The 22,895-nt window shown below is 34.3% G+C and overlaps 2 protein-coding genes, 2 non-coding genes and 1 pseudogene across 8 annotated transcripts; 2 read left to right on the top strand and 3 right to left on the bottom strand.

Annotated features, from left to right (window-relative positions):
* Window positions 1-3,929: 3,929 nt before the first annotated feature.
* Window positions 3,930-10,896, top strand: Y105E8B.9 (Beta-glucuronidase). The gene is made up of 9 exons (NM_061147.6): window positions 3,930-4,133; window positions 4,489-4,659; window positions 4,708-4,902; window positions 5,685-6,159; window positions 8,400-8,565; window positions 8,615-8,758; window positions 8,804-8,950; window positions 9,950-10,206; window positions 10,659-10,896. Exons 1-9 carry the CDS (start codon window positions 3,933-3,935, stop codon window positions 10,787-10,789), a joined length of 1,887 nt encoding a protein of 628 aa, NP_493548.1. The 5' UTR covers window positions 3,930-3,932; the 3' UTR covers window positions 10,790-10,896.
* Window positions 6,786-7,500, top strand: Y105E8B.10 (annotated as a pseudogene). Its single transcript has 4 exons — window positions 6,786-6,928; window positions 6,976-7,002; window positions 7,108-7,276; window positions 7,378-7,500. Coding segments are annotated over exons 1-4 (462 nt in total).
* Y105E8B.12 lies at window positions 7,151-7,288 on the bottom strand. Its single transcript, NR_050758.1, has one exon. It is a non-coding gene; the product is annotated as an Unclassified non-coding RNA Y105E8B.12 (non-coding RNA).
* On the bottom strand, window positions 10,307-10,376 carry Y105E8B.13. Its single transcript, NR_050757.1, has one exon. It is a non-coding gene; the product is annotated as an Unclassified non-coding RNA Y105E8B.13 (non-coding RNA).
* Window positions 10,897-11,654: 758 nt separating the features above from the next.
* ero-1 lies at window positions 11,655-22,047 on the bottom strand (the record flags this gene model as incomplete). Of its 4 annotated transcripts, NM_001377681.1 has the most annotated exons (8): window positions 11,655-12,041; window positions 13,558-14,065; window positions 15,125-15,217; window positions 16,835-16,884; window positions 16,944-17,064; window positions 20,924-21,092; window positions 21,198-21,323; window positions 21,830-22,047. In NM_001377681.1, the coding sequence occupies 8 exons, from the start codon at window positions 22,043-22,045 to the stop codon at window positions 11,888-11,890; spliced, it is 1,437 nt and encodes a 478-aa protein (NP_001364626.1). The 4 variants fall into 4 exon arrangements, with proteins under 4 accessions (NP_001364626.1, NP_001364667.1, NP_001364632.1 ...); NM_001377680.2 differs by having other exon boundaries at window positions 11,672-12,041; window positions 20,924-21,323; NM_001377682.2 differs by lacking the exons at window positions 21,198-21,323; window positions 21,830-22,047 and having other exon boundaries at window positions 11,888-12,041; window positions 20,924-21,017.
* Window positions 22,048-22,895: the final 848 nt, after the last annotated feature.

Raw genomic sequence — 22,895 nt, 5'->3', positions numbered from 1 at the left:
TAGAAAAATCGAGAAAATTCTGGAAGTGTATGTGTGTCAAATACTTTAAACGGTGCCAGTCGTTGCCCAAAATTTTTGTTGCTCTTTTTACCCCCAAAAAAGCATGTTTTAATTGAATTAAAATTCGGGTTTTGCTCGGTTTTGTTCCAAATTTATGTGCAAGATACTACTCAGAGAGGTGGATTTTTTGAAAGAAAGTTTGAGTTCATAAGTGCAAAAGGCAAAAAGTTGTGATAAAACAAAAGGCCAAAAAATGCCATTTTGCCAAAAAAAATGTTTTTTTCCGAAAAAGTAGTTTTTCGTCTTTATCTCAAGTGCTACTTCATCTTTTTTGATGTTTTTTTGTTTACCCCACGTAAAAAAGTACGCTGAACACGATTTTCAACTCAGAGTTGGAAAAAGTTCTATGAGTCGGCCGAGCAAGACGAATAAGTGCCACATTTTGCACACTTTCCCATTTTCGCGAATCTACTTTTTCAATCATTACTTTTCAATCATAACTCGGTCAGTTTTCAATTTTTCTTAGTTTTCCAAAAATTGACGTGTAGGTCTCATCAAGACGCATCGAGACATATAAAATTTGTAAAAAGTTCAGTGGGAAAATTTTTCAAGAAAAAAAGTAATTCAAAAATTTAGTACTGGGGGGAGTGGTTTCCTGGGTTTCCTGAACATTTTTTCCACTAAAGTTTTGCCGAATGTATTTTTGATTCATAGTTTTTGATTTTATCTAATGGAAGATGAAGTTTCGTCGCGTTAGCAATGCTCTGCCAAGAGATATATTTTTTTTTAATTTTCAGGCCAAAACTTGTTTTTTTTCTATACATCTGTCTGTGTACAAGATATAGCCCTCAAATGTACGTCTCCCTTTCGGGAATTTTATGATGAGTACAATGCTGTAATAAAATTTTCAAAAATTAGGTTTTCCGCTGACTTATCAGTGATAAACGGTTTTCGAACTTCTTCCCCAAATAGTAATAATTGAAGAAAGCGGAATCGAAAGACGACTTCCTCCAGAAAATTTTCTTCCCTAGATCCCAGTTTGAGGTGTCTCCCGCATGGCCGAGTGGTTAGTGCGTATGACTGCAGAACTTTTGGTAGTTGGTTCAATTCTGCCAAGTGATAAATTTTTTTGTTTTTTGTGAGTAATCGGGATTCGAATAGAAATACTCAATTTTATACAAAATATGGGTACGTCTCCCCTAATATAAAGCCTCCTCAAACTTCAATCAATCAAAACTCAGCTTTAACTGATTCATCGGGTGCATCTGTTTTTGGTCAAACCGAACTCAAAAATTAAGAAGACCCCTATTGACCTACTGAAATTTTCACAAACCCACTAACAGGTTTGAGGCGAAGCCGAGAGCCTACGCCCGGCAAGGGGACTCGCCTTACACCCCCTACAACTGGCGGGCCCGCAGGGCCCGCTATCTATGTTTTGATTAAATTTTGAATGTGAATCAGCATATATTTTCTTATTCAGCAAGTCCAAAAACCATAGAAACTGTATTCACGGGACTACAACGTTGAAAAAAAAAAACATAGTTACTATCTCAAATGTATCTGGATTCTTTAGAGAATCTATATGAATTTCTCAGAAAGTCTATGGAAGTCTTTGCGTCATTTTTTTCAGATTTTCCGTTACTACCAATATTAATTTGAATGTATTCAGCTGAAAATCAGCACTAATATTTTTTCAGGTATACTGAATAAAGTGACATATCCAGGCCTATAGGTATCGGGTGGGCGGCAAACGATTTTTTCCGGCAAATTGGTAATTGGTAATTTGCCGAAAGAAAGCGGAAAAAAAAGGCAATTTACCGAGAATTTCCGGCAAATTGTGGTTTTGCACTTCTTTTTTTGGAAATTTCAAAATTTCAAATCCAAATAGCAAAATTAAACATATCTTATGAATGTTCTTACATCTATTTTCAAAAGTGAGAAAATTATATGAAAATATCTAGAAAAAACAGGGAAAAAAAAACGTTCAAAATGACGCAGTTTTAAGTCTTTCCGTCTGATAAAAAAATCTCTCCAAACATTTCCGGCAAAACTGATATCCAGCAAACGGCAAATCGGCAATTCGCCGAAAATGAAAATTTCCGGCAAATCGGCAAACCGGCAATTTGCCAATTTGCCGAACGGCAATTGCCGCCCACCCCTGAATATAGGTATTAATAGTTTAAATTCAATACACAAAACATTCTCTACACTATTGAACGGGAACGTATTCATGACCCTCCTTATCTAATCCTACTGGTTTCACTTGTTACTTTACTACCGCCATTCTCTCTTACTCTCCGCCGCGTCACAATCTAATCTACTCACTTTTAAAATAAAATCATCATCCGTCTTCTAAAGATACTAAAAAAAGTGCAAATGCGCGCTCATAAGTACAATTTTAACGACTGTTGCTGCTACTGAACAAATTTAAATGTCGTTAAAATATGTTCCTTATTCTCTACTTCTCTTTTGACCTAAATTTAGAGGGTTTTATAACCCAAATAACCCAAAGCAATAAACACTATTTGCCAATTGTCTTAAATATGTTTGCCAACAACTGATTATGTTCCTACTTTGTTCTTCCCAGTCAGGAAGAAAAGAAAGAGGTGATAAATAATTATCCAACAGCTGCAGTGTCGTCGACCTACTCTCTCGTTCACTTTCTCCTTCAAACGTCCTAATTCAGTTGTTCCCTACTTCTTCTTCTCTTCTTTTATCCCGGAATCATCAAATTCACTGTTTCTTATCACATGTGTTTCCGTTTTAGAATTTACTAGTACTACTAGTGATAACTTTTTGATCACAACTTTGATTCCAATAGTGATCCACCAGTACTATTTCGGAAATCAGCTTTAACACTTTCCTGAGAGCTTTTTTATGGGCTGAAAATTTACATCAAGCCATTTTTCAACATGGGCTTTTGAATAAACTAGGTTCAGTTCAAAACTACACTAACAGTTTCTAGTTAGAACGATTTGCTATATTTCCGTATCTATTTTCTGTATTAGTAAGTTATATTGAATCAAATAGTTGAGTTACACTTGTTACCCTATGTTCTCTATTAATATGTCATGCATTACAATTAGATACTACAGTATTAATTTTGATTGGCTTCAGTAGTTTTCAGTAGAAAATTCAATTGTTATGAAAATTGATGGGGTGATACTAGTACAAATACTAATACAGAGTATACAGCCCTCACTATCACGTAATAATTTTAGAAAAGTTTTACATTTTTGATAATATAGGCGTAGAAATTTGGTATCTCGAATTATTTATTTTTTTCATATTGAAATCGATATTCTAACTATCGTTATAATTGTTAAATTTGTTGTGGTACTAAGTGTAAATTTAGCTGTGTAGCATACTCATTTAAGCACATCTATAAGTTCATCAAATTTTGAATGGCTTCACTAGTTGTTAAGTATTAAACTCAAATTTTATGTAGAGTTTCAAGAAAATTAATTTTTGAGTGCAATACTGATATAGAATGATGCTATCACTCTTAGATACTTTCAAGGTTTTAAATATTAATTGAATATTGGTATGTCACATTTATTTTTTTTCTCAAACTGAAATTTCTATAGTTTTTAAATTCTGAATGGGATTATAGCACAATACGTGTTTATATTAACTATATTATCATATTAAATTTAGTTACTGCTAGGTTCTTCTGGAAACCACGTTATATACAAATTTCCTTATTGCTATCCTAATAAGAAATACTCAAAACTAAACAAATCGATACGAAAATTCAAAATCTTACTATTAGTTTTTTTTTTTCAAAATTTGGAATTTTCATCAAACCCTTCAGAAGTTCTCCTTACGTACACATCTCTTAAATTTATCGCTATTGTACATTTTGCACTCAACTCTCTTATCACTCATTAATAATCTTAACAAATCTTCCAATCAAATACACAATTTACAGAATGATACTCAAACCTACGGTATTATTATTACTGCTCCTCCAATCGATTTCCACAATAACATGCCTTCTTCACGTACAGAAGAATGAGATAAGAACCGTCGACTCGTTGGATGGTCTTTGGACATTTGTTAGGGAACCACATAATGGAGGAGATGTTGGAATTGTTAATCAGTGGAATACATTGGATTTGGAGAGGTTCCAGGTTGGTTATCTTCCTGAAGTTCGATGTGATTGAAAAATTATCACAATATTAAATATAGCCCTTAAAATTCTCTACATTTTGTTAGTTGGAAACTTTTTGTTATCTTTGCTCTCCGCTGAGTTATGAGCGTTTTTAGGTAAAGCGGGGTGAGAGAGTGCAGATACTCTTTCTCTCTGTGCTCTCCCCTCCCCCCACACACTCTCACCTTCAAAACTTTAAAGCGGTGTGTATCTCAGCGAGAAGAAAAGGTAGAAACTTGATTTAACATGGAAAAAGGCTTAAAAATTGATTATCTATGTGTAGAAAGAGAGAGAGAGTGTAGAAGGTTTTTAAAAATTCAAAAAAAAAATTCCAGAACGCGACAGTGATGCCCGTGCCATCTGCCTATAACGATTTAGGAACAGGAAGTGAACTTCGAGATCATATCGGATGGGTTTGGTACGAGAAGAAGGAATTCGTTCCGCTGAGAGATCGTAATATGAGGCACGTGCTGCGATTCGGCTCGGTCAACTATTTTGCAGTAGTGGTATGGTAGAGAGGATGTACTAATTTGAAAAAAATATTGATTTTTCAGTACATCAACTCGGAAAAGGTCACTTCTCATATCGGAGGACATTTGCCATTTGAAGTTGATATTTCTGCACAGATAAAGTTTGGAGCCGAGAATAAGTTCACCGTGGCCGTTAATAATACTCTGTCATGGTCAACAATTCCTCAGGGGGACTTTAATTATCAAAGTGTTGCTCCGAGGAATATCAGCGGGAGAATTGTGAGTTACCTACCATACCTAGCGATACAGTACTTTCCTTGCCTACTCCTACAATACCGAACGTGCCTGTCCCTATAAAAACTGGCAGTACTCCTACAGTACACATGCAATAACCTACCTATAAAGTATAGTACAGTACCCTTACAGTACCTTGACAGCACCCTAAAATACCTACCCACACAGTACCTCTAACGTACCGCGTCGGTACAACTATATTCCTACAATCCCTTATCATATACATACATACGCTTACAGGACCCCTACAGTATAGTAGCAACTTTAGGATATAAACCCATCCAGTTAATCTACAGTACCCTAGAATACCCTAAAACTGCACTTATAGTATGCGTCCAGTTCCCCAAAGCGTATCTACAGGGTACTTGTGTATTATTTCCCCTCATTTTAATATTATCCATTTTAATAAAACATGATGTCCATTTTCCATCTTTAGGCTTAGAAAATGGTTATTTCCAAAGCCTAAAAATACAACAACTCCACACGTTTTTATTTAAAAATTTATTTCAAAAAATGAGGGGAAATAATACACAAGTACCATCTACAGTACCCCTACATACTATGTCTATTTTGTATCTGTATCTGTACAGTACCCATATAATACCTACCCACACAGTACCCTCACTGCATCTTCGTAGTTTCATAGAGTATCACTACTGTCCCTTTTTAGTTTTACCTACCGAAAAATAAATTACTTAATTTGAGGTACTGTAAGGGTATTGTATTTTACACCAAATCTCGACTTTTTTAATCTTTCAAAATTCCAGCTCTCCCGTCTCCCAGCAGGCGCCGTAAAGAACGTCGGAAACTTTGACTTTTTCAACTACGCCGGAATCCTGAGAAGTGTCCAACTGATGAAGATCCCTTCAGTCTATATTCAAAATATCAATATAGTAGCAGATCACACTGGATCATTCTTCTTCGAGACAGCGGTCAGTAGTTTAGATGGAGTACGTGTTGAAGTCAAGATGTTCGATGGAGAAGGATCTCTAGTTTACACTGGAAATCAGACAAAGAGTGAGGGACAGATATCTAATCCAAAGTTATGGTGGCCACGTGGAATGGGAAAACCGGATCTTTATTCTCTTGAAGTATCATTGATTCTTGATGGAGAATTGGCAGATATCTATAGGGAACAATTTGGATTCCGTACTGTTACATGGTCAGACTCGCAGATTTTCATCAACTCGAAGCCGTTTTATTGTCTTGGATTTGGAATGCACGAGGATTTCGAGATTATAGGTAAGTTTGGCCTGCTCTAGTAGATAATCTGAATATTGCCAGTCAGTGTAGAAACATTTTAAAAACATTAGAAATTCGGCATGACTTTGCACCTTTGCTGAATTGTTTGATCTCCAGCAGAAAGTAGTCTTATAAGCCACTAGATAAGCTATTATTAGTTGTTAAGCCTACAAACTGTTAGATTTAGGCTATTTAAGCTTTTGCTCAACATTTGGTGTTGTGTTTTATAGTTGAGCAATAGCTTGTTTAAGCTTATTTACAAACTTTGTCAATTTCTCATCCGAAGTCGTATAACTCAGACAGGTGCGAGTCACGACTAACCGACTCAAAATCAATGCTAATTAGCAAAACACCAAAAAACCAGAACTAATTAGCTTAAAACCACGGCTAATTAGCAAACCATTGCTAATTAGCAGAAAATCCGTGCTAATTAGCAATTAATATTGATTTTTGTTTTCTTTCATTTGATTTTATGAACCTGATTTTTAATAACTTATTTATTTATTTTTATTGTTTATTCATAATTACCGTGTGGTATTGAACTTGCTCAACTTTTTAAATAGTTTTTTGTATAATTCTAAATTTCAAATGGGGAAAAGGAAGTTCCTCTAGACGATGGAGAATTCATGCCGCCAGCCACGAACAACTCAAGAGAAGAAAAAGAGGAAGAAACTACAGATGTTTGTTCGGCTAATGCCGAAAAATCAACGAAAATCCTCAATTGTGCAGAAACTCATTTCACCCTTCAAAGACGGCTCCACTTGTAAAGGTAGAGCTATCTGGTGTTTTATTTATCACAGAAACATGTTATTACAGAGGAGGAGCAAAGACTCTGCTATGCCGGTAATTTTCCTTTCACGTCGATTCTCGAAAAGCTGAGCTTGACATTCCTCGGGCTGCTTTGAGTACGACTCTGCCGGACGCATTAATAATTTATACCTGTTTCAGTTGTCAGCTAGGAAATAGCGATTGTGGAATCAAGGCTGCAGCTACCATCTACGTCAACTGTGAGCTTCTCGGAGGAGCCAAGAAAAGAAAGAAAAAGGTCTACACCATTCCAAAGAAGAACAATATAAGCCAAAGGAAGTCAAGCTCGCCGTCCCCCAAGTACTTCAAGGTAAGCGAAGTGTCTATTTCCAGAAGAATCAGCTCCAGCTAGAAAGTTTGGGACGATTAATATCTTGATATGGTGCCAAAACCAAATTTCAATATTTTCAGATCGACGAGAACGGCAAGATCAGCCGTCTACCAACAGGGATACCAACAGCCAGCATTCAGAGGGAAGCCTTCATGACCCAGCCCACCACACTACGGAAGATGTCCCAACATCCTTGTCGTTGACACCTCTACTGCCGCTGCCACTTCAAACGAGAAGGAAGGAAAGAAGTAGACTATTAAATGTTAGCTTTTTATCAAAATAAAACTGTTGTTTTTTTTTATTATTATTTGTTCGGGGGATGATTCGTAATAGCACATAGGATGTTTGGGTGCTTTTCCTCGCACACTAAAATCTTGATATATACATCAAGATTTTAGTGTGCTATAGTGAACACTATAGTGAACAAAATGTTCGGAGAAGGAGTTCTCCAAAATGCTTTTCAGAAATGGTGTCGCCCAATTTGTATCGATGACATACAAAATCGGACGCAAACAAATTTTGGATGGTGGAGTAGATGCTGTGTTCCACGAGAATTATCTCGTTATTCAAGTTTCTTTCGATAGAAGCCTCACACGAGGCGCGACGGCGCAATGGGTAAGGCGTCGGCGTTCGGTGTGAAGCAATGCGGGTTCAATCCCCAGTAAATACATTTGATTTGACAAGAGCGGGTTGGGAGCAGAAACAGAGCCGGACATGACAGGGAGAGCAAGATGTGGGAGACGCGGTATCCCAGAATGGGACGGCAGGGTTATAATAGGTGGGAACAACTGCGGGAAACTGTCAAAAAAAAAGTGTTTCATTTTCGGTATCAAAAACCAGAGCTAATTAGCAAAAAACCAGAGCTAATTAGCGAGAAACCAGAGCTAGCCAGGTTGACTCTATCCCTGGTCAAAAAGCTAATTAGCAGTGATTTTGAGTCGGTTAGCCGTGACTCGCACCTGTCTGAGAAACCGAACGAATATAAAAAGGTTTTGCTATTTTTTCAAACCATTTTCTATTGGAACATTTAGTCTGCCAAGTATCAGTAACGAAATTATACCGAACATCTGAATTAGCCTAAACTACACCTAACATCTTCCAGGCCGTGGATTCAACCAAGCTATCATGACAAAAGACTTGAATCTACTCGAATGGATGGGTGGAAACTGCTACCGAACAACCCATTATCCATATTCCGAAGAACGAATGTTCGAGAATGACCGTAGAGGTATTGCGGTGATTGTGGAGACACCAGCTGTCGGCTTAAAGTAGGATATGCCCTTAATCCGTGGAATTTCCAACTTAGATCGTTTCCAGGGGATTTTCCAAAGCTAACAACAATTTGCACGTGAAAATGCTCCAAGACATGATTGATCGAGACAAGAACCATCCATCAGTCATCGCGTGGTCTCTGGCAAATGAGCCGCAGACTATGAAGAAGGAGAGTAGGAATTATTTCAAGTTAGTTACTCTTTTTGAGTATCATATTAACAGGAGAATTTTCAGAACTCTGGTGGACACTGCTCACGGAATCGATCGTACTCGTCCGGTGACTACTGTGTATGGTCCGACGAACTTCGATAATGATCAAACTGCGGATTTGATGGATTTCATTTGTGTTAATCGATACTACGGATGGTATATTGATATGGGGTAAGAAAATGGAAGATCATGGGAAAAAAAGTGTCGGTCGAAAAAAACTGGGCAGACCGTATATCGGTTCATTTTGACTAAATGCTGAGTTACAAAATATAGAAAATAACAGATAATACATATTTTGCTTAGTTGGCAGTTTCTTAAAAAATAAACCGACGGTAACTAAGATACCAGCTGCCAAGATGCACCATGCCAAAAAACTATTTTACTCAGAGGTAAGCGGCAATCGCCGTTTGGCGAATTCGGCAAATAGGCAAAAATTTTAAATTCCGGCAATTTGCCTTTTTGCCTATTCGCCGGAAAGTATCCTTTGATTTGGCTCATATCTCGATTCATTTAAAAGATATCAAAAACACGCTTACCTGCAAGAATATAGAAGCAAAACCCTTGTTGAGTAGTGAATACAAGATACTCCGTAGATTACCTCTTAGAAGGAAAGGGAGGCAATAGAGCAGGTGGGAAGAAATAGGTACAATAGGCCTGTAGGCGACATAAATCAAACTATAGATAACACTTCTTGTGTGCAGCACATGACCACATAACAGTAGGTAACAAATAACGGTACTTGTGTATTATACCCCCGCCATTTAAAAAATTGAACAAAATTCCATTAATTTATCCATTTAAATTAAACGTGATACCCATTTTCCTTGTTAGGCTTAGGAATGGTGTTTTCCTAATAGTAAGCCTAAAATTCCTCACGTTTTTATTTTATAAGGTAAAAAATTAATGTTTAAAATGGCGGGGGTATAATACACAAGTACCCAAATAACCGAGGTATAAACTCTAAAGTGTTAGCTAATACCTTCACTCGGCTCTAGCGGACCATTTTTCGGTTATCTATGGTTTTACCAAAAATTGTTAACTAAAAATATCTTTATTATAAATTTTTCTATATTATTGTAGTTGAACAATTTCTAATATCTTGAAAATGAACTGAGATATGTGATGTCGAACGTACAGAACAATATTTAAAAAAAAGCTCTCTATTTCCAGCTACATCCCCTGGATCAATCAAAGTGTATACTGGGACATCTCCCTTTGGCGTGAAACCTTCCATAAACCAATCATAGTAACCGAGTACGGAGCCGACAGTATTCCTGGATTGAATCAAGAACCATCTGTTGATTTCTCGGAACAATATCAAAATGAAGTGATTCAGGAGACACATCATGCATTTGATGCATTGGTTAAAGATCATACAATCACTGGAGAAATGATTTGGAATTTCGCAGATTTTATGACTGGAATGAGTGAGTGGAAACAATTACTATAATATATGTTAACGAATGCATGGAATTCGGATGCTTAAGAAACAATTTTGAGATATTCTGTATTGTGTTAAAAACAGTCAATTTATAGAAAAAACTATAGCATTTAGTGCAATTTTCTTTGCTTTCCATTAAAACTTTTCGGAATTAATGGATACTGTATGTATTTAAAACACTAGTGTATTATGTATACATTCAAATTCTACGAGATACAAAAAGGCTACTCAATTTTCACAAAACATTAATTGCCTTAACTAGTTTATAGCTTACTTGTGCTAACCTATTAATGTGATCTTCATTCGCCATCTGTTTGTTTTTTGGAGCAAAATTCAAACTATCCGATACAGATCAAAAAGTTAGAGCACAAATTCAATGCATTGAAATTGCATTGAAATTACAAAAAAAAAACGGAAGCGTACCAAAATCTATTTCAGCCACCACACGAGCCGTCGGAAATCACAAAGGAGTCTTCACGAGGTCTCGTCAGGCGAAAATAGCAGCGTATACGCTTAGAAATCGATATTTGAAGAAAGGAAGTAATATTGATACAACAATTTGGACATAAATTACCCCCGATTTGAAATTCAAAGTGCCTCTCACAAATTTATATTAGCTTTAATTTGTTCGTTCTTTATTTTTTGAGAAAAAATATATAAAAACGATATCAATTTCAGTAATTTTTAATATGGTTTTTTAAAGTTTTGTAGTTTGTAGTTTAGGTCTAGACTACAAACTAGGGGTGAGTGGGTGGCAAACGATTTTTTCCGGCAAATCGACAAATTGCCGGAGTTTGCCGGAAAAACGGCAATTCTTCTTTTTTTCAAGTTTTCTTTATCAAATTTCATACTGCCGGTTTTTAATTCTTTTCTTGAAGCCCACTACAAAAACTACAGTAACCCTCCTTTTACTTATCGTGTCGAGACCAGAGGTGGTGGGCGCGGAGCAAGGTTCTGCGGCTGACCACGCTCTGCTTAAAGCCAAACAATTATTATTATCGAAAAAATACAGTGCATTTTTTTTCGACTTCTACGACTTTAAAGGGGGGCGCATTTATGCGGAAGGGTCTTGCCGCGCATAGCAGTTTCTGTCTAAAATGCGGGTAGATCACATGTAGATCACAAATATTTATCTCATATTTTGTATTTCTGTTGCTTTTTTACAAATTAATTGTGATCTACGCGTGATGATCTCCGCGAATTTTGAATTGACTTTGCTAAAAGTGATGACTGAATGCGCGGCGGCAAGACCCTTCCGTTTCTCATAGTTTATTTTTGATTTACCTGTTGAACTTGACTCCGCCCCCAATCTTGTTGCCCTTGTTTTTTTGTTGTGGCTGTCTTTTGTCGAAGGAAGGGGAGGAGTTTAGTCAACAAGGTAGATCAAAAATAAATTCTGAGAAAATTGTGCGATCGTAAATATTTTTCGATTAAAAAATAACTATATTTTAAAATGAAAAATGTCTATATATTTCGAGGGAATCAATTATTATTATATCAATCATAATTATGTACACAACACAACGAGAATATGATAACTGGTTTTAGGGAGAGCAGGGGAAAGAAAATATGAAAAATTTGAAAAAATCTTAGATAAATAAAAGTGACCCATAACAACAAAAGAAAACGCAGAAGAAAGTGGATTTTTTTCAAAAAAAAAGCGGGGGCTACAGATCAATTTTATTGGATTTCCTTGGAGGACCATCTGCAGCTGTATTCATTACAGATTCACCTGGATACATGTCTTCTCGGAAATTGTCAACTTCCAGAATACTTGACGAGTAACGACCGAAACTTTGCAAAAGGGCGACCACTTCGTTTCTGAAATTACGGGTTAAATTGTTGTTGAAACTTCAGATTTCTAATTATTTCTCTCGCTTCTAAGTTAATTTCCATATAAAATTGGTGAGGCTCACACCAGGGGTGTGCGGCAAATCTCAAAATTTGCCGTGCTTAACTCGGAATAATTTGATACTTTTTGATGTTTTTTGGAGCACCAAAACTACTGAATTCTTAACACTCATCTGGTTTCTGAATAAGTTCCGTGTAGTCTTAGGTCTGCTTAAGCATCAAAATAACTCAATTTTGTGTCATTTTACTACATTTTTGGCGAAAAAATCAATGGTTTTAGTCAAAATTGCTTGCTCTCAATTTTTTGCCGAGCTCGGCAAATTTGCCGCACACCCCTGGCTCACACTACAAACTACAACTTTCCATTAGCCTCAACAAACTCGGCCGAAAATTGGTTGAGGCTAAAAGACAGTTGTAGTTTGTAGTTTCAGTTTTTGTTAAAAGTTAAAATCAAAAAATGAATTTGAAAAAAAAAAACTTCTAAAAAATATTCATATATAAATTTGGTGTTGAGGTTCACACTACAAACTACAACCTTTTCAACCCATTCTGGCAGAATTGTAGTTTGTAGTCTGCCAGCCCTCAGCCTAAATATTCATTATACTTCGAATTATGTTTAGTTGTTCTAAAAAATCAACAACAAAAAAAACTATAAACTTTAAAAAATTGATTTAACAGACTACAAACTACATAGAGTTCCTAGCCTCAATCAAACTGGTTGAGGCTGAAGGAGCTTTGTAGTTTGTAGTCTCTGAGCCTCAACCAGCTAAAATTTTCGATTTTTTATCTATTTTTTCTGGTTAAAAATTAGAAATTTGTATTTTTCAAGAATCTATACAAAAGGAATTCAAAAAAAAAAATCTCAAGCATCGCTTTGGTTGAGGCTCACACTACAAACTACAAAGCTCGTTTAGCCTCACTCAAATTGGTTGAGGCTCCGTATATTTGTAGTTTGTAGTTTCTGAGCCTCAACCAACTGACATTATCAATTATTTTGTTATTTGTCTGCTAGAAACAGAAAAAAAAGTTTAAAATCTGTATTTTTCAAAAATCTATCCAAAAGGAATTTTGAAAAATCTCCACTATTTCTTTGGTTGAGGCTCACACTACAAACTACAAAGCTCGTTTAGCCTCACTCAAATTGGTTGAGGCTCCGTATATTTGTAGTTTGTAGTTTCTGAGCCTCAACCAACTGACATTATCAATTATTTTGTTATTTGTCTGCTAGAAACAGAAAAAAAAGTTAAAAATCTGTATTTTTCAAAAATCTATCCAAAAGGAATTTTGAAAAATCTCCACTATTTCTTTGGTTGAGGCTCACACACTACAAACTACAAAGCTCTTATAGCCTCACTCAAAGTGGTTGAGGCTCCAATATTTATAGTTTGTAGTCTCTCTGAGCTTCAACCAACATAAAACCCCCATTTTCATTAAATTTGCTGCTGATTTCTCATTTTTTGAGAAGTCCAAAAAAAAAAGGTCGAACCTAGTCAACTGGAACTTCGACGAGTCCTGTTTATAATGTGAATGTGGTAAATCCGAAAAAAGAATTTTGAGCGCCGTTCCCATTCCGTGTGTCTGAACTTTTCCCCAAAGCCGACATTTATCGCACTCAACACAATCCATAATTCTCGAGATATTCACAAAATGCGATCGGAATTCCTCTCGGAGAGCCCGTGCATGTGATTCAACACCAGTGAACATTTCCGATTCGTCAAAATGATTTGGATACGCACGAATTTCTTCTAAAAGATCTTCGACGGCTTTTCGAGTTTCAGCGTCTTCCACGTCATTTCCAGTGTAGAATAGCTCATTTTGAAGGTATGGAGCAGCTTTTAAAAGTGCACGAAGTTCGAGTAAATAGATGAAATAGACATTTCGAAGACGTTGTGGTCCTTCCCATGACCATTTTGTACCAAACCGGCCGGCGAACATTTCCGTATTACGGAACCATGTACCCATTTGTGAACCGAATTGTCCAAGTGATGGTGGTGCTGAAAATATTGAGACTTTTTTTCGGAAAATTTTATTTTTTTTAAATCGGAACAAAATTGATTTATTTTCCAAAATTCGGAAAAAAAATTTTTCTTCAAAAAAGTGCAAAATCGATTTTTTTTAATCTGAATAATCTTTTCTCTTCAAAAAATTCGAAAAATTGGAAAAAAAATTCACAACAAATCTGAATTAAACTATTAAAAATATTAATATTATTTATTTTTCAAAAAACGAAAAAAAAAACGAATTTTTTTGTTAAAAAATTGAAAAAATACACTTTTTAATTTAGTGTTTTTTTTTTGAAGAAATTGAGGAATTTTAACTTTATCCGTCGTGATTTTTTTCGGGAAAAAACTGATTTATTTTCCAAAAATCAATTTTTGCTTTCAAAAAATCGGAAAATGTTTTTTCCCAAAAAAAAAACTGAATAAATAAATTTTTCGAAACATTTATTTTTTTTCATCGGAAAAAATAGTTTTTATTGGAATTTTATTTTTTGATTTTTCTTTAAATTGGAAAATGCGAAAATTTGATTTTTAATGTTAATAATTCAAAAAATCTGAAAATTTTATTATATTCTCGAAAACTTGGAAAAATTAATTTTTTTTTTTTGAATAATCGATTTTTCTTCTAGAAAATATTAAAAGATTTTTCTTAGAGAAAAAAATTTTTTTCAAAAAAATCTGAACATTTTTTTTTTAATCGGAAAATTAGGAAAAACTGATTATTTTTTAATGAAATTTTTTTCAAAAAATGTGAAAAAAAATTGATTTAATTTTTTGAAAAATCTGGGAAATTGATTTTTTCCAGAAATTCGAAAAAAAATTATTGTTTTTTGAAATATCCATTTTTTTTCAAGTTCGGAAAAATGGATATTTTAATCTGGAATATGTTTTTTTTTTCAAAAAAATTGAAAATTCTTATTTTTTGAAAAATCGAATAAATTTTTTTTAATCAGAAAGTCCGTTTCTTTTTCGAAAAATCGATTTTTTAATGAAACTCGGAAAAATCTTTTTTTTTCCAAAAAATCAAATTTTTTAAATAATTTAAACTCCCACGTGGCTTATAATTATACGCAGCAATTGAGATAGTAATCGCCGAGTGAAGTCCCGAAATCAATCGATAGAAAACTCGCTTCTCAAGGCACATCCCTGCAAAAAAAAAGAGCAATTTTTACAAAATGATGAGCCCATTTCCCGAAAAGCGGGGGTCCCGTGTTATTTTTTTTTTTTGGAGGGAAAAAATTGTGAAAAATTAAGATAAAAAAGTAAGTAAAAAGTTCAATAAAAAGCCTTGAAGCATTGTGTTTCTTTTTGCAATTTGTGAAGCTTTTGGTGACTGGTGGGTGACATGGTACAACAACAGACAACAAGACACACGTGGATTTTTAGAGAGAGAGATAGCAAGAGAGACACAGAGAGAGAGAGAGAAAGAGACACAGAGAGTATATATCCTTCACCATTATTAATTAGAACATATTATCCATGGACAACGTACCTTCTGAATTAATTGATTTTATTAATGGTATTATATAGTTTGTAGTATATTAGGTAATTAAAGGGATTTATGTATTGATAATTCGCATTAGTCTGGTTTTTGTGCAAATTATTAGTTTTTATGTGGAGACAAGCGGCAGTGGCTTGTTTGAGAGAGAGAGAGAGGCTCAGAGACTACAAACTACACGTTTTTCAGCCTCCTCAGCCAAATTTCGACCATTTTTAGATTGTAGCAGGGGGTGGGCGCCAGAGGTTTTTTTTTCGAAAAAACATAGGTAAATTGTCGGAAAATTGCCGGAATTGAAATTTCTGGCAAATCGGCAAAACCGGAAAATTGCCGGAATTGCAAATTTCCGGAAAATCGGCAAACCGACAAAGTGCCATTTTGAAATTTTCGGCAAACTGCCTGAATTGAAATTTTCGACAAATCGGCAATTTGCCAGAATTGAAAATTTCCGGCAAATCGGCAATTTGCCAGAAAAAAAAATTGCGGCAAACCGGCAAATTATCGGAATTGAAAATTTCCGGCAAATCGGCAATTTGCCGGATTTGCAAATTTCCGGAAAATCAGCCAATTGCGGCAATTGAAAATTTCCGGCAAATCGGAAAACCGGCAAATTTCCGGAAATGATATTTTCCGGCAAATCGGCAAGATGTAGGAATTAAAATTTTCTGGCAACCCTACAAATTGCCGGAATGGAAATTTCCGGCAAATTGGCAAATCGGCAAAATGTGAAAAATGTGAAAATTACGCAATAAAATGTTTTTTTTAATTGCCTTTTAAAAATGTTTAATGGGTTAAAAAACGCCTCAAAATTTTTTGGAAATAAGAAATCACAATATTTGAAAATTGTTATTCCGAAACTTCGGTTTTTGAAAAAAAAAAGTCGATTTTTTTTTTGTCAAAAATTGAATTTTCTGTCAAAATTTTTTTTTAGGGAATACATATTTCTCAGAAATTTCGAAAAAAAGTGGAATATCAAAATTTCAGAAAATAATTTATTTTTATTTTATTTTTTAAACTACAAGCCTATATTATTTTGCTTAGGCAAAAAACCAATTTAATCCAAATTCTATAGAAAAAAAATCAGATTTGTCTGCAGAATTTAAAAAATTTTGGGGAAAAAAGTGTTTCATACATAAAGCATTAGCCTCACCGAAACTCTGTATGTAGTTTGTAGTCTTCTCTCAAACGAGCGCGTTCTCACAAATCAAAAAATCAATCAGTGAATCAGGAATTCTACACACATATATCACGCATCTAAAACTCACCAAAATTACTGGGATTCGTCAAAAAATTCTTGTCGAATTTGGGATCCGGTCTGAAAAATTTTTGTTGTTTTTTTTTTTCAATTTTCAAATTTTCAGCCAAATTTCTAACTTGAAACAATTCTCCTCGTAAATGCTCTTCCACACTCTTTGCGGCGATTTTCCAGCGTATCCCGTGTAGCGTTCCGGATTCTTCGATAAATCCACATAGTGCATACCATCTGACTCGTCATCTGAAATGTTTAATTGTAGTTTGTAGTCTGTGCTGCATTTTTAAAATTCCAATATTTTCCCATGGTGTTCCCACATAAATTTCTGTTTCCATTTTTTTTTTCAATTTCCCATCCCAGATCACAGAAAAATTATTTGTGAAATGTATACAATTTAATATAAACAGTAAGTGTGTGGGCGTCAAATATCACTATCGGGAGTTTTTGTTAAATAAACGAAATGATGATATTGTATTGGAACAGGTGTGTGCTCAAAAGAGCCATTGGGAATAAAAAATAACAAATATGTGCGATGGCTCGTGTTGTTAGCACCAATTTTCAGATTATCATTACCTATATATAAAAAAATAGTGTCCGTTTGTTAAGAAGTGACGTCATAGCTTACAAGGCAAGGCGTTTTCGGCTGTTGGAGGGATATTAGTTTGGGGTTAGTAGGGGGATATGGGTGGGGTACTGTAGTAGTACTGTAGGAGTACTGTAGGAGTAGGGTAGGATTACTGTAGTTTGGGAAAAATTGTGTTTTTGTCTTTGGAAGGGAAATTGGAAACTTCGGGAAAATTCTGAAATGTTCCAGAACCTTCTGGGAATTTCTGGAAAATTCTAGAATGTTCCAGAACCTTCTGGAAAATGCTGAAAAGCTTTAGAACCTTCTGGAACAATCGAGAAAATTCTGGAATGTTCCAAAACCTTCTGGAAAATTCGAAAAAATTCTGGATTGTTCTAGAACCTTCTGGAAAATTCGAAAAAATTCTGGATTGTTCTAGAACCTTCTGGAAAATTTAAAAAAAATGTTGCTGCGAGATCTTCGTGGCGAGACCCATCGTGGTGAGACCCATCGTGGAAAGACCCATCGTGGAGAGACCCATCGTGGCGAGACCCATCGTGGTGAGACCCGTCGTGGTGAGACCCAAAATTTTGGCGATGTGTTGGAAGAAAAACCAGAAAATTCTAATTGTCTCTGTGAGTTTTCTGAATCGTATACCATGGAAAGTGAAAATGCGATTTCATCGATAAAGTGCCAACTTTATTTTGATGAGGCATTTGTGAATGATTAAAAGGGCATCAATGTGTTTTACATTTTAAACCCCGCCAGTCGTTGGCCGCGCCGGAGGCGCGGTCATCGGCTGGTATAGTATAGTTTTTTTTATTAATTTCTAGAAATTTATTCACTATGAAAAATTTTTTACTACAATGGCAGGGATTTTATTTTTCACTATTTTTCGTATCTTTTACTACGAATTGTTAGTGGAGAAATCCTGTTGGGTTACTGTAATGGTACTGTGGGAGTAATTAACTTTTTTCGCGTAACCAACAAATTAGTTCCATATCCGTTGATTTATAAGTTTTTAAAATGTAATAAACAACTTGCGGTTCGGTCAGTTATCGATCAGATGTTTGAAATTTAGACTTCAACTGAAATTTTGAAACTTTTGATCAAAAACTTCAAAAATGTTTATTTTGCATTTATCAAATCTTGTATAAAATAAGCTGTTTATTGTTTTCGATCAACTTGAATGTTTATATCACGATTGTAGATTAAAACAACGGAGATATGGTTCCAAAAGTGTGTTCACAAAACTTATTGACTCCGAGTACCGATAACTCCGCGAAAAAAAATTGGTTAAAAATGTTCAACTGACAAATTGTAGACCGTGCTATTCAACAACTTTGTAGTTGAAATCTTTTTGACAAATAAATTGACGACCGAGATAGGAGTGTTAAAAGCGAGACTGCATTCTCATATGTACCGGACCTACATTTTTCAGAAAATCTTTTGAGAAACATTTATAGAAGATTTTTCAAATGTAATAAATGTTTATGGAAATTTTACAAGTTTTACAAGAGAGCAAGAGATCATGCCGTTTTTTTTTTTAATTTCTAGATCCAAATGGCCATAATAAGTTCTGCTCATTTCATAGTGAATAAATTTCTAGAAATTAATAAAAAACTATACTATATAATCTGAAAATTGTTACTTACACAATACAACTACAGTAACCCAACAGTGTCCCTCCACGTAGTAAAAATACGTCCGTAACAAAAGAGTAAAACGTAGTAAAACATCCACGTAGTAAAAGATGAGGTAGTAAAAAAGTACTTTCCGTAGTAAAAGATCTATGTGGTCAAATCGTAGTAAAAGATATCAAGTAGTAAAAGAGCTAACTGTAGTAAAAGATCAAGTAGTAAAACAGTATTTTCCCTTGTGGTATAATGAATCACGATACATGCATTTGCGAATGAAAATTCATGTGATACATTAATGCATCGTCACTAATAGATATAACGTACTTTAACGTACTTCCCCTATTAGTATTGCACGTATAGAGGAGTAAAAAGGAAATAAGCTATTAAATGTCGGATGAAAACACTAGATGCCAATACATAAATCGAATGAACTATCATAGTTATAATTATCATACGTTCAATTTATGAAACAATAGCCGAATATCATTCAAACTATGTCATTAAAAAATCACCTACATGGTAATTATCTGAAACAGTACATATGACTCTCGTATTATATAAAAGGAAATACAACACTTGTTGTATAATGAATATATTATTACATTGTCACTAATAGATTTACCGTGCTTCCCATATTAGCATCGCACCCAATTTATCGTTGCCTTTTGTTATATCCAAAAAAATATCTCAATTTCTTCTTATATAGTTTTGTAAATAGTTAATAATTTTTTAAAAAATCTATAGTGAATCATGTATTGTCACAGTGAAGTATAGTGGTGCAATATTACTAATACATACTATATAGGACGATAGTAGAGATTTTGAAAATATACGTTAATTTAACACAAGTCAAGCATAAAAGAATATCGTATGCATCTCAATTGTTCAATACTTGACATATAAGCTCTCGTATTATATACATAAAAAAATGTGCTAAAAAAAAGAATCGTCACTAATAAATTTACCGTAGATGCTAATTCATAAAATTATGTCGTAAACTATTATTGTTATAATTATTATACGTTAAATTTCTGAAACAAGAGCCGAATATCATTAAAGCTATTTATCTCATAAAGTCAGGTATAAAAGAATATTGTCTACATCTTATATACTTGTTCAATACATTGTGAGGCTACGACTTACCAGAAAAGAATATTCGTTAATAAATTTGATCCTAAATTGTGATATCGAAAAAGTTCGTTAAATTATAACATGCATGTGAGACATTTTGAAAAAAAAACAATGCACACTAGTCTAGATTAAAAATTTCAAAAACTTGAAACAACATTTAGCAATACTAACAATTGTATTAGTTACCGTATATCCTCTATTAGTTTTGCACCCCTTTTGTCAACTTTGGCAGCTCATATCTCAGTAGTCGTTTGTTCTATGGAAATGTTGTCAACTGATAAAATATTTGTTAGATATTTTTCTATAGTATTTAGTTTGTTAATTATTATTCATATGTTCAAAACAAAAAATGAGTAATGAGCTGTCAAAGTTGAGCAAAGGGGTGCAAAACTAATAGAGGATATACGGTAGTATATTGTTCCAAGCAATTCCCCATGATTTTTGGCAAATTGTGTATATTTTGGTAACACGCTCATAATTAAAATTAACCATGCTTCCCTTTTTCATTCATTATCCCGATTTCCTATAAATACACGTCAGCATAGCAAATGGAATTCTTACGAAATCCTCAAGGAATTGGGAAATTTGAAATTTAATGCAACGTGGCAATATTGAGTAAATTTAAACGATTTGATAATGAACGTTTTAACACATATCTAATCCAATAATTAAAACAACGCTCATATTACAAGCTAGCTACACTAACGTTTTAACGCAGCAATATAAAATTTTTCATGGCAAATATTCCAAATTTCAAAAGATGTACCTTCAATTTCACAGAATTTGTCCTCCAGTCCATCATCATGATGATCCATCGCATCCAATTGTCGTTTCTCATCATCATGAAGTGTTCTATCCATTGGATCAATATTATTTCCAGCATCTGCACACTTTTCAGCATCATCATCTTCTTCCTCTTTCACAGCAGCAGCCTCCTGAACAATTACCCCAATTTTCGTTGTCTCATTCCAGCGTTGTTGGCGGTTGTTGTTATGATTTTCTGATATTTCATGACTACTCTCATGAGAGCTTCTGCGTACCATATTCACTGCATTTCGTCGTCGAAGTCCCGCGGGAACCTCATCATCACAGAATGCGATTCCGCATTGATTTGTGCCACATTGTCGATCGTCTGCCCAGAATGGGCATGTTTTATCCATATTTACCTGAAAAATTCGAGTTTTTAAGGGGGAATTGGTGGTTTATTGCTATTTGTGGTTGAGGCTTACACTACAAACTACAATATATTTAAGCCTCAACCAATTTTTTGCTGAAAAAGTTTAAATCCTATGAAAAAACCGCCGTTTTTATTCAATATATACGTTACAAATTACTAATTTTCATTGAAAAAAAAAACGATTTTCGACGAAATTTAAATTGGTTGAGGCTCAGGCTACAAACTACAATTCTGGTAGCCTCACTCAAGCGATTTTTTATGAAAATTCGACGATTTTAATGCGAACAAAATATTGTTTTGTGAAAATTTGCGAATTTAGTTGAAAATAAGCTTTTACATCGAAAATTGTGTGCAAAATGATTTTACAAAATCGATTTTTTGCAAAACTCAATTTGGTTGAGGCCCAGGCTACAAACTACAATTCTTGTAGCCTCACTCAAGCGATTTTCTCAATTTTTAACGATTTCTCTCCCGAATTTCCCAAAAAATCCTCACCTTATAAAACCGGAAGAAATCCTTTTTGAGCAACTTCTGTACTTTCTCATAAATTCGATGATTATTCAATTTATCAATAGTCTGAGGTTTCGAGCAATCACATGGCTCAACCGCTTCGAACCCTTTACAGAAACATAGACGACCCGATTCGAATTGTGTATTGACGACGATGATTATTAGTGATAGAACTATTAATTGGAGTAATGGTTCTCTCATCACTGTAAGAAATTCCGAAATAAATTGCCTTTTGTTAATTTATTTTGAATTTTTTGAGACGGAATTCGAGTTGGAAAACTTTTAAAAAAATTATCGAGGACAAATACACGTTGCTTAAGAAATTATTTTGACCAAAAAGTGCATAAACAATAAATTTTCCGAATTTGCAGCTTAAAAGTACTTGAAGCCTGCAGAAAAGGAACAAAAACACGCGCCAAAAATTAATTTTCAGAAAAAATCGAATATTGAAGAAATTTGATTTGAAGAAAAATAAGAAAAAAAATTCGCCTCAGTTTTTATATTTTTAAGATAATAGAAATTATGAAAAATGAATTAAAAATGTTGGTTGAGGCCCAAACACTACAAACTACAAGGTTTTCGGTGGTTGAGGCTGAAAATCTTGTAGTTTGTAGTGTGAGCCTCAACCAAAATTTTATCTTCTTCTGAATTTTAATACTATTTTAAGTGATTTTTGTGATAATTAAACTAAAATTTGGAATAATTTCGCATAAAAATCAGTAAAATTCCGACTTTGAAGCTTAAAATTTCAATAAAACGTCGCTAAAAACCAAAAACAAACGCAAAAAAATTAATTTTTAGAAATAGTATCTTTTTTGATATTTTTAAGATTATGGAAATTACGAAAAATGACAAAAAATCTAGTGAAAATCCGCAAAAAATGAGGATTTCAGCATAAAAAACTACAAACTACAAAGTTTTCGGTGATTGAGGCTAAAAATCTTGTAGTTTGTAGTGTGAGCCTCAACCGCACCGTCAAATTGATTTCTTGAAAAGTTGAATTTTTGAGCTTCAAAAGTGAATTTCAGATGATTTTTAGACGAAATTTCGA

The sequence above is a fragment of the Caenorhabditis elegans genome, chromosome I (genome assembly GCF_000002985.6).
Source record: "Caenorhabditis elegans chromosome I".
Lineage (NCBI taxonomy): Eukaryota > Metazoa > Nematoda > Chromadorea > Rhabditida > Rhabditidae > Caenorhabditis > Caenorhabditis elegans.
The sequence above is the reverse complement of the archived record's forward strand: the minus strand, read 5'-3'. Positions and strand labels throughout refer to the sequence as shown.